Source organism: Sebastes fasciatus, chromosome 3 (assembly GCF_043250625.1).
Source record: "Sebastes fasciatus isolate fSebFas1 chromosome 3, fSebFas1.pri, whole genome shotgun sequence".
NCBI classification, from domain to species: Eukaryota; Metazoa; Chordata; class Actinopteri; order Perciformes; family Sebastidae; genus Sebastes; species Sebastes fasciatus.
Window position 1 is genome coordinate 16141928 of NC_133797.1, and position 18583 is coordinate 16160510.

General features: G+C 40.9%; 1 protein-coding gene across 1 annotated transcript in view; it reads right to left on the bottom strand.

Moving 5' to 3' along the window:
* The window catches only part of fbxo41 (F-box protein 41), a 64681-nt gene that overhangs the window by 31604 nt on the left and 14494 nt on the right, over positions 1-18583 (bottom strand). The window contains exons 2-3 of the mRNA XM_074629255.1: positions 13834-14641; positions 11470-11699 (exon numbers count right to left, since the gene is read on the bottom strand). Of these exons, the coding sequence (XP_074485356.1) occupies positions 11470-11699; positions 13834-14382 (779 nt within the window). The 5' untranslated portion in view covers positions 14383-14641. The remainder of the gene's footprint in view (positions 1-11469; positions 11700-13833; positions 14642-18583) is intronic.

Sequence of the window (18583 nt, forward strand, 5' to 3'; positions counted from 1 at the left end):
GACGTGTCCACTGAAAGGCTGGCTGCACCATCCTTCCTGTTTCCCTTTTCCTTCGTGTTCAAAGCCTTTCATCCAGCCTCAAGGACACGCACGTCAGTTTTTTCTTGCATCTAATGATAGACATGAACAGCCCTCCACTCTTAAATCCTGCTCTATCTGAAGACTAACATCCACTGGATCATCCATACACTACGATTTAATATCATGCAGAACCCTTTCATGTTATACCCCACTTCATATCGCTGCTGGACATCTGAGTGCAGCGTCTACGTACGTACGTTTGGTTTACACAGAGTATGATTCTCCCTGAGCTGGTCTCATTACAGCTCTACATTGTTACAACTTTAATATCTAGTCCTAGCAAATTAGCTCTAACAACAGATAGTACGTGTCAAGCAATAATTATGCAGAGTTATAGGAAATTTAAACATATTTCACAGAAAAATGTACCATGCGTTCTGTGCATCCATTTTTCATAGCGTGAAAGTGTTTGGCGTCAGCAATGTTTTTCTGTAATCCAAACTATTTACTGTCTTACATGACATCTCTTCCTAAAGGGACAAATATTACTCTACTGTCTTTGTCATATTTATATTAAAACACAAACCTGTGATTACATTCATCTTTATGGGAAGAGTCAAACTCATTTTCAAGTCCAAATTCTTGGATGTACTGCAGATCACATTCTTACTCTGATTTCTTTTTACTAGAGAGCCGTCAGAAGTCTTGCCACGATAATACGACATCTACATGCTCCTCTCTCTCTGCCGTTAATGAGGCGAGTTCTCTCTCTGGCCTGACAGCTTCACTTTGCATTCAAGATTGCTGCTCGAGCTTGTTTTTTTTTTTGACGGAGGCACAGTAACAGCAAATAGCCAGCCAGACTCCTCCATGCTCTGTGGAGCCTTTTAGAGCCGTCGGCTTTCTTATGCAGCACGGGGCGCTCATACTTTATCATAGATGGTTGCAGGAATAAATCAAGCCTCAGGGTTGAGGCCTACTGCAGCAACTGTGTGTGTGCTAAATATGATATGAAACCCTGACAGGAGTTTTCTCTGTACTGCTCTCTTCAATACAGAGACTACGAACACCTGCACAATCTAATACAACTGCAATACTGCAACACTCCAGTCCCTCCCCTGTTTGTACAGCACGTGAGGTGGGTACAATACAAATCACAATATAACACAATCTGACACAACAATGCCAAAACGTACAGCTACAAGAATTACCATAATAATCACCTTTCAAACACAATAGGCTTCACAAAGGAAGCATTTGTTGTAGCTCTGCAACCAACAATTACTTATTTTGTCTATTACTTTGCCAATTATTTTCTCACTTAATTGGTTTGGTTTGGTCTAGCCTCTTTCTTTTCTATTATTGCTCTACATGCTTATAAATGATCTCAATAACTTTGTAATTTTAATCTTCTATCTATTGTTTTTTTTAGGGTAACATCTGTCCAGGGAATACAGATGAAAAATAGCCTCTTGTCTAACTGTGGCGCATTTACAGTAATGTTCATTAAAAGGTGCAATGTGTAAACCACATGCTCCAAAGAAAAACAAGACACAAAACCGAGCATATGTCTGGACCGCGTTTGGTCAGTCTGCGAATTTGTGGCTAAATTGTTATACAAATAGTCAGCGGTTAGGTCTATAATGTTAAATCCAGCGGTATATGTCCACCAGGTCCGGCGAGAACACTAGAGGACGCGCTGCTCCATTCAACTGGCCGTTCAAGTGGTGACGTACTCGATCGTAGAATGCACCTGATTGGTCCCTGATTTTCTGCTTGCTATTTCAAACAGGAGACAGCATGGCGGCCTGCTCGTAAACTTTCTGTTATTCCGTCTAAACCAGGGGTCTCAAACTCGCGGCCCGCGGGCCAATTGCGGCCCGCAAGACGATATTTTGTGGCCCCCACCTTGATATGAAAGTTTAATGTTAGTGCGGCCCGCAAATTTTTTTTTTTTTTTGTTTTTATAAAGTTTTTTTTTTGGGGGGCATTTGTTCATTTTTATTGACAGGACAGTGGATAGAGTCTTGGAAAGGGGGCAGAGAGAGAGTGGATGCGGAAAGGGCCACAGGCCGGATTCGAACCCGGGCCGCCGCGGTCAGGACCAAGTCTTGTTACATGGGCGCCCGCGCTACCAACTGAGCTAACCCAGGCGCCCTCGGCCCGCGAGATTTATGTGAATGGCAGTTTGCCGTGGAAGCGCGCGAGCCCGAGCTGAACGAACCTACCAATCACAGCGGGGTATATGGCTCCCGGGGACGGGCAATCGGCCGGGCTTGATGCAAGCAGAGAAACATTTCACAACAACTATGGCGGCGCCCGTGTAACATCGCATAAGCTTGATTAAAGCTTGATTTATACTTCTGCGTGTAATCGACGCCGTAGCCTGACGTGCACCTCTCCAGACATGTAACTACACGTCGCGGCGACGCAGACCGCAACAGCTGTGATTGGTCCAGTCTCTCAGCGATGCTGAGCGGCCAGGACCAAGTTCTACTTCTCGCTGCCTCCATCTTTTCAATGTTTGTTCACACAAATCCACTCAGATATATGTTCTCTTTTCGGCGTTGCAGTAATGTCAGTAAAAGTTCTGTGGTTCAACAGTTATGAGCTCCAACTCCGCTCAGTTTCTGTTTGTAGTACAAGAAGAAGAGGAAACTCATAGAGACGCCGCCGCCAACTAGCGGTTTGGTGGTGTAATTGCAGAGCAACACAAACACAGCAGGCACAACTTTATTGCGGAGTGACACCAAGTGGAATGAATATATATCTTGTCACACAGCCCCAATCATGTCTTTTTCAAAGCCTGCAGTGAAGAGAAAGGTTGGTGACGAGCACAGACAATTTCAGGAAAAGTGGGAGACGCAATAGGCCATGTTCAGAAGAACCCATTCAAGTTAAAGAACTGTTAATAATGACGTTTGAGAAGATTGTTTTTTTTTTAACAAAGCTTTTTTTGTGGAATACCTGATGCGGCCCAGCCTCACCCAGACTCTGCCTCCAGCGGCCCCCAGGTAAATTGAGTTTGAGACCACTGGTCTAAACAATCCACCAAAATCTACTTCTGAAAACATTTTAAGCGAGAAATAGTCTCTGTCACTGCTGAATCTCAACTAGATCGCCTAGTTTGACAGTTTGGTCGCTGGACGGGCTCATTTGCATAAAGGACTGTTCCGCCTTTTTCATTTTGAATGAGCAACGGCCAATGAGGAATCTCCAACACTCTGCCGACCAATCGTCCAATAATATATATATATAGTATTATTCTGGTTTTAGGAGCATTCTTTGGACATATATACAGCGCATTCGGAACATGCGTCTCAATTGGGGTTTTTACAGTAGTTTGCAACACACGACCTCTTGCCTGTTTACAGCCAGCTCTGTGCGTTGAACACAAACCAACTAGCCCACAGTTTACAGAGATGCATGCCCAAAAGAAAAGAAGGAGAAACACACCTACTTTTAAACATTATGAAAAGACTGGAATACCCACAGGTTTTTGGATATTCGCAATCATCGCAACGCCGACCTTTTCAAGAAGGTGGGTGAAGGAAAGAAAGAGGGAGGCTGTGTTCGCTACCGGTTACGTTAATCGGAGTATGCACGGCTGCATGTAAACAAGAATATTAGTGGAATATTCATTTTCATTAGCCATGTAAACAGCTTAGTAATAACATAATAAGGGCAAAAAAACGAATATTTTGTGCATGCAAACATAGTCAGTGAATCACTATCGCCTCTGGAGGAACAAGTGGTATTACAAGACAGGACGGGCCTGGACAGGCTAGCTGGTTAGCATGCTCTTTTCAGTAGATATCTCTACAACACAACACATGGACCTCTTCACATTCTGTTGATAATGTTGGTTCCTTTTTTTAATGTTTTAAACTAAAATGATGTCCAGTTCTTACACATAGCACATTTAATGTGCTCTGCCCTGTTAAATTAACCAATAAATAAATAAAGAATAAATGCTGTTGTGCGCCTTTTTAAGGATGTCTTCAAATTGCTTGCAAATTATCACAGTTGAAAAGCTGGGACATGGAAATGTTTGTCATTTTTGCTTGAAAAATGGCTTAAATAATTAATCAATAACTAAAATAGTTGCCCAATATTTCTTTGTTGCTTGACTGATCGATTAATTGGCAAATGGTTTTAGCTCTAAATGCTTCAGGGCAGGATTATTGGACTGCAAACATTACACAGGTCTATTAATGACTGTATCAACCCCCTGCACATCTCATGCAAACCTTTCCCACGAGGAGAGGAACAATTAAGTATTAAAAGAACAGCGGCTGATAATCTGGCTGCCGCTGGAGCACATACAGTATTATGTCCTCCTGCGGGAGCTCTCAGTGAGGTCAGCCATCATTTCCGTGTATGAAACGGATCACAAACTGAAGATCAACGTTAATTAGAAATAGCTCTTCAAAATTATCTACTGGAACAATAATAAGACAATTGGCATGTTAGCAATTGCAATAATTTCAACTACATAAACCTTGCCGTTATGTCATCAAGCAATTGTTAATGTCTGGAAAGATTACGTCAGTATTCGCCATATTTCTGTGACAGACACAAAATGAGGCTGTTTTTCTACTTTGAGTCATTCTGTAGCACGCTGAAATGATGGAGATAACCGTCCCACCATTTTTCATTCCTCCTCAGGCTCCAGTTTCTGCTGATTACAGCTGCTCTCATTTATTCCAGCTGCTATCAAACCACTTAACAGGCGTGCTTGAGGGACTCTCAGTTTTGACTGCTACAGCAGAGTGTGATGTTTATCATTATGTGTTTTCAGTGACTCTTATAGTATGAGCTTGTTTTTGTGTGAATTGTTTGTGAATGAAACTAAACCGCACGCTGAGATTACAATGATGCTGAATCTGTTTTGTATGCTTTTCATAATTATTTACAGAGCGCAGAATCAATTATTAGGTTGTGTCATATTTTCATGCATAGCGCTGCTCGCAGCAGAAGCCAGTTCGTGGGAGTTTCCTCTGGTTGCATAGCAACTCACGGAGAGGTGACTCGCATTCTTAGCATCTGACACCACTGATGTACAACCCGATGCAGATCTCCTTGAAGGAGTTTCAGACTCTCCAAAGTCACAGGAGAATATCAAAGGTTGTTTAAAAGAATCAGCTGTGTGTATACGGTTGTTGGGAAGCCATGATTGAGCCAATAAGCTGCTCTGTGGCTGTTAACTTCTGCTTAGTCATCAACCCTGCTGAACATTCACCGACTGTGATGCTCTTTTTCCACCTCAGACCGACTCTGTATTTTAGAGTCTGAATGAGCTTACTGTTTGACTGCCAGCTTCTCCTCAGAGAGACACAGAGAGAAAAAGTGTGTGTGTGAGAGAGAGAGTGAGAGAGAGAGAGAGAGAGACTGGGCTGCTGGCATAACCAGGAGGCAGTCACACAGCCCAGGAGGGGATTTTAAGAGTATGACCTTCCCAGTCTGATGCCGCCAGGTTTGGGATGCTAACCACAGCTACTTACAACAGAGGGGCGTGACTAAATAGAAGAGAAGCACACTTGTCTTCTAGTCATTCGACCGGATGAAACACTGTTTTGTATCAGTCTATCACAAGATCGGCCAAGTCAACTTCTACTATTATTATTCTACAAGTTGAGCTGTCTCTGTAATGCTGACACAAAGAGACACTTTTGTGAGTCAGCTGTGACCTCCATTACATATTTATTGTACAGCATTGCTCAGTAGCACCAAAACACAATGGACGACTCTAGTGTTAAAACAATCAACTATTCAATTAGTTCATCAACAACAATTCTGATAAATAATTACTCCTATAAGTAATTTATATTACTTGTAGGGTTGTCAAAGTTAATGTGATAATAATGAGTTATATGTTTTAACACGCTAATTTCTTTAACACATTAACACAACTTGCTATTCTTAGGTTGTAGCGGGCTGAGTTTTAAAGTAGAATGAAGATACTGGTATCATATGAAACTACAAAACCTAAGGAATCCATTGGTATCAATCATGTCATACTAACATGTCAGGAAGGAGGCTAAATAACGCTCTAAACTTAGGCTAAATTTTGGCGAGGAAAAACTGTCATGGCCATTTTAAAAGATGTCCCTTGACCTCTGACCTCCAGAGTTTCCCCTTTACAGACATGCCCACTTTATGATAATCACATGCAGTTTGGGGCAAGTCATAGTCAAGTCAGCACACTGACACACTGACAGCTGTTGTTGCCTGTTGGGCTGCAGTTTGCCATGTTATGATTTGAGCATATTTTTTAATGCTAAATGCAGTACCTGTGAGGGTTTCTGGACAATATTAGTCATTGTTTTGTCTTGTTAATTGATTTCCAATAATACAAATATACATACATTTGCATAAAGCAGCATATTTGCTCGCTCCCATGTTGATAAGAGTATTAAATACTTGACAAATCTCCCTTTAAGGTACATTTTGAACAGATAAAAAAATGTGTGATTAACTTGCGATTAATCGCGATTAACTATGGACAATCATGTGATTAATCACAATTACATATTTTAATTGATTGACAGCCCTAGTTACTTGCTAAAAGCTGTTCTCTTCTCTCTGATTTATGTGAATGAAAATTTTTAATTTTGAGGTTTTAGAGTTACACGTTGGATTTTATTGTGAGGAACACCACATCGGTGAAGCAGCAAGGAATCTGGACTGAATGAACACTGGAAACTGACAACGTGAACTTTCTGTGAACACCAACCCAGAACCAGGCATCGACTGGGAAGGGGTCAGTGGACAACCAGAGACAGATCGAGGAGAGCATTACGATCTTCCCATGTATACAGTACGACCACTTGTTTTCACACGACCAAAGCTCCGTACGTAGGTCACATGATAACAACTAAACCATCTGCATGACAACCTGCTGAAGGCCGTGAGATGTGGCTGAACATTTTGGAAAAAAACAAATAAGTGGACCTTCTGATAACAAATATGTCATTTGGGCTCTGCAAAATTATGATGGGTATTTTTAGCTTTCTCTGATATTTTAAAGATGAAATTATTGATTGAAAATATCAACATATTTATGGAAAATGAAAATGATTGTTAATTGCAGCAATGCATGACGCACCAGCCTGTCCCAGGGCGTCAAATACTGATGCCCGTCCAATCATTTCATGATGGATGATGGCCTACCTACCTGCCTACCTGCACGCACTCTGACAGGGCACTCATTGACATTGGCAGCATGTTCTTTGTTTAGGTTCATTATGATAATGTTAGGTGTTTTCTTACATGTGAATGAGACAAGAGATATTTGGAAAAGGTTAGCGATGACAACGATGTAGGGATGTTAATAATTAAGCGTTTAACCTTTAACCGACATTAAGCATTTTAACTGATTAACGCTATCGGTTAAATGGTTAAAAGAAATATTAATAATTAATTAAAAAGCTGAGCGGCTTGTCACTTTAAGGAGAAAAGCTGGTCCACCTTAACGGCCCACCATAAGAGGCGGAGCCGGAGTTGCAGGATACAGGAGGTTGACTCCGGTCCCTCGAGCTCGCTTGAGCGGAGGAGTTGTAGCATTTATTTACCGACAAATAAACTGTTCACACACTACTATGTTCACAGTTATATCGCCACCAACAACCCCACACTCACCGCCGCCACACACACGCTGTCTGTCGGACACTCGTTAAAGTTTCGCCCCGCTGACAGACTATGTGTGTTGCGGCGGCGAGCACAAAGCGACCGGCAATGCTAGAGCTGCTAACGTATCGGTTATTTAAGATTTTTTTTCAAAATTAGCATCCCTACAATGCTGCGTTAAGCTCTTGTGCACTCGTCCTCAGAAGGGCTGGGATTTGTTCGGTTGGATACTTTTAAAATCTAGCTTACTCTCGCTGGTTTCTCCAAAGATGCCTACCCCAGCTTTAATACCCAAAGACCTTTAAATTGATATATACATTCCCTTTGTGCCATTCATTAATGCCTTTACAAAGAATCACACACATACACAGTGCACAGGGGCAGTGCAGTTGTGTGTTTGTGATGAGATTAGACGCCTTGTAAAGCACCTTTCTGTCTCCGACCTACTGTTGACGTTCAGGCCTGATAAAAAAAAAACGAGGAGAAGTGATAAAAACCCAGAAGAAGATTGAAAGACGAGGCTGGCTGTCGTGTCAGATAAAGACACGGTACAGATACCAGCTGACTTTAATATGAGCCTTGAATGACACATGTTGATCACTTTAACAAAGAGCTTGTGTTTGCAGCAGCTAAGAAAAGTACTACACCTTAATCAGAGACAGTTCAGAAAGGAGACGGCGCACTGAGAGTCAGTTTCCTGTATCTGTGTCACGTGGGTTTCGCCACTGACCCTCCAATGGGAAAAGTGAACGTGAAATAAATATTGGACTCATTTTTCACAAGCCTCATATCTTCCAAACATGCTGACACTAAAATGGCATTTTCCAGACAGACAAATCAGGAGAAAATAGTCTTTTGAAAGTAATGTTAATTCATTGAATTTTATGATAAATGATTCTGCTTGGAAAATTTCATATACTCAAATCTAAATTTACCAAGTCCCATATCCCCGTTTAAAAGTTTTTTTAAATAGAGTTTATTAGTTTAATGCAGTCTCTGAAAGATGCAAATAATAAGAAAAGCTTGTCTACTATACATCATTATAACCAATAATTTAATGATATGTCTAGTATATAATTGTAAGAAGCTGTCTATTTTTTCTCTCTCTTTGTTACTTCATCCGTCTAATGTGTATACTACTCTTACTTTTGTTTTTCTTGACAATACATTAAGTTAGATAATTGTTAGATAGATGTCTGACTTTGTACTATACATTTTCATAATAAAGTTTTAAAAAATCAGGAGAAATTAACTTTGTTCGAGACTCTCACAGGATCTGGCATCTAAGGTTTGTGAACGCTCTAGATAACACATTTTCATAATGCTAAATATGATTGTTAGTAAATATGTAATGTTAACAAAAGAAAATATAAATACATCATGCAAATATAACCCAATCTGCTTTCATCCATCCACACAACACTTTCAAACGCCCACATAGGAGACAGGAAGCGTATACCATTTCAAACCATTGGTGGAGCTTCTTTGTTATAGAATATCTTTGCCTTAATCTATACAAGTGGACAGAAACTACATTTTTTAAAAACCTTCTCCTAACACCTTTATTGGGCTTCAAGTTATATGAACACAAAATAACATTAAATCACATTCTTCTTTTTCCAGAGCCTTCTTTTCCCGTTAGATTGTTATTGCGCCTCAAACAGTAATTCCCCTTTTGTAAACACTTGTCATTAATAATGAATAAGAAACAACTCTTTGACATCGGTAGAATACTTTATGGAAATTCAATCCCATGCAGCTTTAAAAACATAATTTGTGAGAGAGGAAAAAGGAAAACCGTTTTGCATTATTTTAATTTATTCCCTTCCATTTTAGTGATATATTTTATGCATTGCTTCTAGCCTGTAAAACTAAAAGTAGCATCAATGTTTGGAGCACACAGTAATTACTCCAGGATTAATTTCAATAAAAGCTCTGAAAATCAGAAAAAATAAAGCCTGGTTCTACCCACTCTTTGTGCCATGCTGTGGGAGAGCTCCAAATCATGTTCACCAGATTCAGAGCCAGCAATCACTTGCATCCCCACACTGTGATTTATGTCCAAGAGCTCCTTCTATTTACAGCCGTCGTACTTTTAACTAGTTCATGAAGCAGCATGGCAGCTTTATGGAGGGACCGGCCTGAGAGAGAGGTGGGCGACACAGCTGCTCATGTCCAACTATCCATTCATTCAGCATGAGCAGCTAACCAGCCCTGGAGGGCACTGGTGTATGGAGACAGCAGCGGGACAGATGCTGACCACATCTGGTGGGTGGGTGTGAATGAGAATTACACCATCAACAGAGAGGCAGAGGTGAAGGACAGGAGGGGAGTGTGTTGTATGCATGACAATGTGTTTTATGGAAGGAAGAGCGAGGAATAATTAGGAGCCATCTGTACTGAGGTCAAGGGTGAAGAAATTGGTATCTGAGGGTGTTCATGTTTTACTTCTTTCCTGCTACAACACTTCATTCCACTATAAGCCAAGTGGACTATAAATTGTATAAACAAGAGATGGATAGACCAGTGGACCAACAAAGTGACATCTCCATCATCAGCAACAACAGCAGCAAGTGAGAGTGTGATTTTTATTTTTTGGACACACAATGAAAATTAGGGCTGCAACTACGGATTATTTTCGTCATCAATTAAAGGAGCAGTGTTTAGGATCTGGAGATATCTAGCGATGAGGATGAGACTGTAACCAACTGAAGCCTCTCCAGTGTATCAGGCGTGTAGGAGATATACGGTGGCCAAAGCATAAACGCAAATGGCCCTCTCTAGAGCCAGTTGTTGTAAGATCATTTGGAGCAGAGCCAGTGCGTAGAGTGTGTTTGTGCGATGGAAGTGAGTGGTGAAGAAAGAGAAACAGAGCGGCGGCGACAGGAGCGAGTAACATTATCGACTCTGGCCCAAGCCGTTCTGGGCTACTGCAGAAACATGGCGGACTCCGTGAAGAGGACTCACTCCCTATGTAGATATAAACAGCTCATTCTAAGGTAACGAAAACACAATGATTCATATTTTCAGGTGGATTATACACTAAAGAAAACATACTTATTAATATTATATTCCATTTCTGCCAATAGATCCCCGTTATTGTTACACACTGGACCTTTAAGGTGACGTCTTCAAATTGTTTGTTTTGTCCGACCAACGGTCCAAAACCAAAATGTATTCCATTTACTATCATAGCAGACAAAAGAAAAACATCAAATATTCACATTTTTAGAAGCTGCAACTAGTGAACTTAATGACTTAAAGTGGCTGTAGTCAGTATATTTTTTGCATCATTGGGCAAAAATGCACTAATAACCTTTCAGCATATTGTAATTCAAGTGTTCTGAGAGAAAACTGGACTTCTGCACCTCATCATGGCTCTGTTTTCAGGCTTTAAAACATCTAGCCCGTGACAGGAGACTTTGGCCAATCACAGGTCATTTCAGAGAGAGAGCGTTCCTATTGGCTGTGCTCCGGCTGGTGGGCGGTGCTTGGTATTGCCTCAACAGATCTCAACATGGCTGCCGGGTCACAAACATTCAAATTTTACAGCTAAACAGTACACTACAAGATGTTTCTGGAAACATTTGGGGCGAGAAATAGACATTACAGTAACAGAATATTGATTCATATTTGATCAGCGCTGCCTAGTTTGACCGTTTGATGATACATATCATATTTGCTCCATTTCTACCCGCTGCAGCTTAAAAGAATTAATCCATTATCCAAATTTCAGCTCTAATGGAAATCTATATCTTGATTTAGGAAAGCACACCAACAGGCCAGCTATATAGTCTGAAAAGCAGATGTATCACTTACTGTTGTTTGTGGTTGAGCTCCTGCTCCTTGTTCACCAGGTCCTGTTTGAGGTTGGCTAGCATTTCCACAGAGACGTCCACCTGCCGAGAGAGCTCGGAGGCCTTGTCCTCCAGGTCTCGTTTCTCCTGGCTCAGCTGCTCGCTCTCCAGCTTGGCCCGCTCCAGCTCGGAGCTCTTCCTCTCCAGCTCTGACTGAAGACGACCTACGCGGGCCGCTATTTTCTGCTCCACCTACAAGACAAGAGGCACTTGAGCTCGCTAATGTCCCACCATAATCACCACATTGTCTGAAAAATGTTTAGCACGTTCAATAATAAAGATTTCTGTCAGCGATGATCTTCACATATGTTTAGCATACAGGATCTTTAGTTTGAAAAAAAAAAATGTTTCCTAAAAAAAAGATGCAGAATTAGATAGAAGAGCCCCAATAAAGTCATCATGATGAAAACTTAAGTGAATAAAAAAAAAAAAAAAAAGCTATTTTTTTTGCCCAAAAATGTGACTTCTGAGTATGAAAATCTTCTTTAGAGTGTGAAAAAGCATGGCAAATCTGTGGTGCAGTCATGCCACTTCTAACCTAGAAAAACTAAAAAAGATTAAGCTAATTTTTGTTGGTCAAAAACTTGGACACTGTTATTAAAGTCTTAACTTCATTCCTTGAGTAATATTATTCTTTATATACTCATTTTGGTCAGTAAAAGAACTTACTGATTACAATTATGCAGCTGCTAAGCTCCTTACAGGCAACATGTTATTCCCATTAGCTATTCTCCATTGGTTACTGACAAAAATGTATGACTGATTTTTAAGTGTAATTGATCAGACTCAGTGCATGTCTGTGACAAGATCATTAATTTTCTGTCTGCTACTGAGCTCAAGATTATGAAAGCAGACTGAGAACAGACTGAGACCAGTTTATTGTCAAATCTAAAGACAAAGGGCGATGAGTATTTTCCTTCAGGGCCTCTGGACTGTGCAACAACCCACCTTCGGACATCAAACTGGTGACCAGGAGCAAGATAGACAGTGTTATGATCATGGAGTGCTATTTAAGCAACCCACCCATGTCAGGGATTAAGTTCCTCAGTGGAAGACTGTTGACAATACGAATATCTAAAATATGAAAAGGGAAAATCTGAGGGATTGCAGGTGATTCCCACCATTCACCATATGGCTTTCCTTCTATATTATATTTTGTTGCAGTACAACTTCTAGCCATTAGTGGCAGGACTGAGCACACTGCTGATCAACAGAGCCCCAATCACTCATGTGCAAGAAAGAAAATATGCAACAATCACCAGTACCTCACTGGAGTTAGGCATGTACTTGAACTATTTCTCCTACGTCACAGAGAAGTTCCCTCTGAGTTTGTATTTTCTACATTCTTCTGTAAAAGAAAAATATATTTTTTTACATGATTACAGCATCTTTCAAATCAATCTAAATATTTTTTTTGTCTGTAGACAATCCCATGTGTGTGGTGCTTTAATCTTATTCATTCTCAATGTTCCCTGGCTGGATTATCAGGTAAAATAAATTGGTATGTATTGTCAGCCCTGTCTCCTAAAAATTACGTTCCCATACAACTAAAATGCATTCTCAATTACATTCGGAAGGACACGTATTTTGTCTGAGATTATGTTTGTCTTTGACGTAACACAAATAGTCTGCGGAAGGCAAGTGACGTAGTACAACGAGCGATGCGCAGAGCAGGTGACGTAGTAAATAGAGCGCCCGTTATTGAAAGTTACGTGGTATAATAACGAGTATAACAAGCGAGAAAGTCCACTATGGACACCCCCCCCAGGAAACCGCTGTTCATGTCCCGCGTGAAACTAAACGTCAACGTTCACTTGCGTAGTCATTTTAAGCCAAACCATGATGTTTTTTTTACTAAACCTAACCCAGTAGTTTTGTCACCTAAACGAAAACTAAATAGTGTTGTTGCGTTTTCTGTTTTGTTTACAACGTTAACCACATGTTTAAAACTGCAACCGTAATCCGGAAGAAAATATGTTTCCCTATAAACATAATTGAGAATGCAGTTTAGTTGTATGGGAACTTGACTTTGTAGGAAACAGGGTTGGTATTGTTTGATACAACCACTAGGGGAGAAATGTAATTCCATACAACAAGGTAAGTAAAATCATTTTTGAACATAGTAACATTCTGACCAGTAACTACATAAATATTGCATATATAATTTGTGTCCAGCTCTAACTGTATACATAATAGCTATATGTTTAAGTTTGCTTGTTTTTTTTTTAGCTTTTTATCTTTATTTAGCGGTGTGTCTCCTGTATCATGTAAATTTGAGCTACTGAGAGCTAAAGTTGATTCTGACAACCATAATGATCGTACTGACCTCTTCAGACAACTTCTCCAGCCTTTCATCCAGCTCCAGCCGTTCAAACGCCCGGGCCTTCAGCCTGGCCAGGCCTTCCTCATAGGCCGCCTCCACTGCACTTGCCGCTACGTTAGCTGCCACTGCTACAGCTGTGCTGGGGTTTCCATGGGGACCCGGGTCTGCGGATGTCATGGCTTTCTTCATAAAAATCTCCCCAAGGGGAAACTCCACATTGGGAATATACCGGGCTGCAGTGTTGGAGTTAGCCGGGGTCAAACTCAAGTCGTCCGCACACGGAAGCTCACGACAAGGGAAGCGGCGCTCCTTTAAAGCTGAAGGCCGCAGCGGCTCAAAAGGGTCGTTGTTGTTGGCAGGCGCGAGGAGAGCTCCCTCGGCCACTAGCGGCAGCAGAGCAGCGGCGTCACACACACTGTTGGATTTGGAGAGGACGTAGAGGGTCTCGTACGTGTGGTTGTACTCCAGGTGGGCGCGTAAGGACGATAGGCTTCGGAAGCGCTTGTGCTCCCCGCAGCGAGGACAGCGGTATGGCAGGTCCAGAGAGGCCATTCCGTGCAGTAACTGCCGGGAGGAGAGGGGGCGCTCACGCGGCACAACAGCAGCGCCAGTATGAGGTCACAGAGGTCAAACACCTGACGGATCCTCTCATGGTGAAAACAGGGCAAGAGGACAACAACGGCAAGTCAGTAGGAGGAAGAGAGATCCCATGTGCTATGGAGGAGCCCAGCTCAGTCACATGACCACACATAGTGGCAACATTCAACTGGTCTTTTCACTTTTAGCTGTCATGGTTCCCATGTCTGAGGTCCTGGAAACAGAGCAAGAAAATACAAGTGAGTTTAAGTGCTTTATGATGTGAGGTTTGGTTTAACATCAGATGGGAAAAAGGATCAATTGAACAAATGGAACATAATCAAGTTCAATAAATATCTGACAAGAAAATGATGACAAAGGCTAATCCCAGCAAACAAAAATGTAACCATCTTGGTTAAATAAAGTTCAATCCAGTGGGCGACCTCCGGGTCTGAAAAGTGAAGCCAATGTGGAAGTGCCTTAAACTTGCATTCTTTCTAATAGCCAGCAGGGGGCGACTCCTCTGGTTGCAAGTCTGATTGTATAGAAGTCTATGAGGAAATGAGCCTACTTCTCACTTGATTTATTACCTCAGTAAACATTGTAAACATGAGTTTATGGTCTCAATCTCTAGTTTCAAGTCTTCTTCAATACAGCATGATGTTCATTTAATAAATTATGGTCCCATCTAGAGTCAAATAGACCATAAAGCAGGGGATGCTTTAGGGCACGGCTACCTTGTGATTGAAAGGTCGCTACCACGACGTTGTCCGGTTTGGGAGTCGTCCGTGTTTTCGTCTTACAACTTTAACCCTTTCACAGTGTGTTTTCAGTTCATGAAAGTTAATTATAACCTTTTCGGTCGCCTGAAAATGTCTTTTTCAGCGTTCTTTGGTTGTACGTTGCTCCACCATCTCATGTCACTTCTGGTTCAAATGCCCAGAAGTGGCCAAAACACAAGATGGCGACGGCAGTCCACACACCAATGGGTGACGTCACGGTGACTATGTCCATTTCTTATATACAGTCTATGATTGTATCTTATCTTATCTTCAAAACAATACGCTAGGGAAACGTGTGTGCTCCAGAGCCTTTTTCAACAAATATATCCAGAATTCTCCTGCAACAAGGCCAAGTTAATCCTGCTACTTTAACTTTTATGGACTCCCACAAACTTTTGATTAATACATTTGGCTTTACTTTGAGCAAATAAAGTGGAAACATTCATTGAACCATTAGTCAGTTGTAAACACGGAAAGAAATAAGACAAAGTCACGCATATGTATGCAACTGTCATCCACCAGGGAGGAGAAATCTTTCATATATTAGCATTCTGACACATCCTTGTAAAATTTGATTATACGTACGATTATTCGGGATGGGGGAAAAAATCGATACAGCATAGTATTGCGATATTTTTGCATGGCATTATTATATCGATACATGGATGGCAAGGATCGATCTTTTATTAAATAAACTATTAACCTCTTGACAATCCAACGCTATTCTATCTTTTAGAGGTTGTAGCGGGCTCAGTCTTAAAGCTAGGGTGAAGATACTGGTATGATACTGGATGATATGAAACTAGAAAACCTAAATAACGCTCCAAAGTTACACAAAATTTTAGTGAGGAAAACTGGCATGGCCATTTTCAAAGGGGTCCCTTGACCTCTCACCTCAAGATATGTGAATGAAAACTGTGTCTTATTAGATAAAACAGATGTTGACAAACTGCATAATTTGCAGTTGAAAAAAGGTAATAAGTAAGTATTAAGTTAATTAATAAATTAATAAATAAATTAATAATATTATATTAAAAAATACTATTAAATAAACCCCTTCAGGGCACATCTCCCTGTCGGGTTTTTTTTTTAAAAAATGGCAAACTCGCTGTACATTATTCCGCTTATTACACGGCTACTTATTTCAGAAATCAATAATTTGACACAAAAATGGTCCTCCAGAGTCTAACATCAGAACTGTGTCCATAGCAACGGTCTGTTATACATAGCAACAGTCTGCTATGAAGAAATAACAGACCAGAGAACGCCGTGATTGACCAATCAGAATCAAGTATTCAACAAAGCCGTGTAATAAAACGCAATATATGGCATTATATCTTATGGCAATCGTCAGCATATCGCAAAATGTTTAAAATCGCAATAAGATCATATTGTGACTTGAGTATTGTGATAATATCGTGGGTTCCCACCCCTTATGATTATACATATATAATTTATTTACTGTTTATTTGATTAATTCAAATAGAATGAGATTGAAGAACTCTTCACTGCAGCAGTTCATCTCTCCATATGTACCACTCCAGCAGCCTGCTGTTTCTGAACTGTCCAAGTAGGAACATTCATCTATAAGTTTAGTGGTCGAGAAACATGAAACCAGCATTTCACTAAAGGTTAAAAAGCAAACTCCTGCACTTGTACCCTGAAATACTCAGAGGAAGACTGAGGGAAGAGTGGGGAAAAGGAAATGGCTCCATTAGTGAGAGTGCTTGTTAGCGCCAACATCATCTTCTAGTCTGAAGTCTACGAGGTCAGCTGGACAATACTCTACGTTCTTTACAAGGGGATCTGGTAACTCACACAAAAGAAACTCAGCTATCTGTTATCTGAGTTCTGTCCTCTTTATCCAACCTTTGCTTCTGCAGTTCCTTGTTAGCCTTAAATACTGCCTTATATTTTTAATAATAACCCAGTAGAAAGTGAAGAAGAGATGGGTCAATTCAGTGCACACCAAAAAAAAATAAAGACAAAGCATGCTATTCAACTATTCTCCTTAGACTAATTTCTGAATAACAATGAACCTTGTATTCATGACTGGAGAATGGCAAAAACATTTCAAAAATAGTTTCAATCATTTAATTTATCATTTCCATCTGCTACTTAGACACTGAGCAGAGTGAAGCCACTGCAAGAATATTGCATCACTGTGTTTATCCAATTATCCAGCACTTGATGCCCCTGGTCAAATAGAAATCCAGCATGTCAGCCTCCGTTAATTCCCCTGCATCAGGTCCTCTAATTAAAGTGAAATTCTCAGTTCTCACGAAGAAATATTTTTGCAAGATCTTTAGGTTAGTCTCAGAAATCAGTTCACAAAAAAACTGGTAAAAAAAAAGAAAAAGGTCTCTCATATTGCAAAATCATAACAATCTGGCTAGAGCAGAAAGAAAGATTGTTTCAAACAATAACATACAGGGTATAAATTCAGTATTTTTGTGGTAAAGTTTCACTACTGAAAGCAGAAACAACCCAACATTATAGCATACCAGAAAAAGTTCAAAACATTACAAACGGCATGACATTAAATCAGTGGTCTCAAACTCAATTTACCTGGGGGCCGCTGGAGGCAGAGTCTGGGTGAGGCTGGGCCGCATCAGGTATTCCACAAAAAAAGCTTTGTTAAAAAAAAAACAATCTTCTCAAACGTCATTATTAACAGTTCTTTAACTTGAATGGGTTCTTCTGAACATGGCCTATTGCGTCTCCCACTTTTCCTGAAATTGTCTGTGCTCGTCACCAACCTTTCTCTTCACTGCAGGCTTTGAAAAAGACAAGATATATATTCATTCCACTTGGTGTCACTCCGCAATAAAGTTGTGCCTGCTGTGTTTGTGTTGCTCTGCAATTACACCACCAAACCGCTAGTTGGCGGCGGCGTCTCTATGAGTTTCCTCTTCTTCTTGTACTACAAACAGAAACTGAGCGGAGTTGGAGCTAATAACTGTTGAACCACAGAACTTTTACTGACATTACTGCAACGCCGAAAAGAGAACATATATCTGAGTGGATTTGTGTGAACAAACATTGAAAAGATGGAGGCAGCGAGAAGTAGAACTTGGTCCTGGCCGCTCAGCATCGCTGAGAGACTGGACCAATCACAGCTGTTGCGGTCTGCGTCGCCGGGACGTGTAGTTACATGTCTGGAGAGGTGCACGTCAGGCTACGGCGTCGATTACACGCAGAAGTATAAATCAAGCTTTAATCAAGCTTATGCGATGTTACACGGGCGCCGCCACAGTTGTTGTGAAATGTTTCTCTGCTTGCATCAAGCCCGGCCGATTGCCCGTCCCCGGGAGCCATATACCCCGCTGTGATTGGTAGGTTCGTTCAGCTCGGGCTCGCGCGCTTCCACGGCAAACTGCCATTCACATAAATCT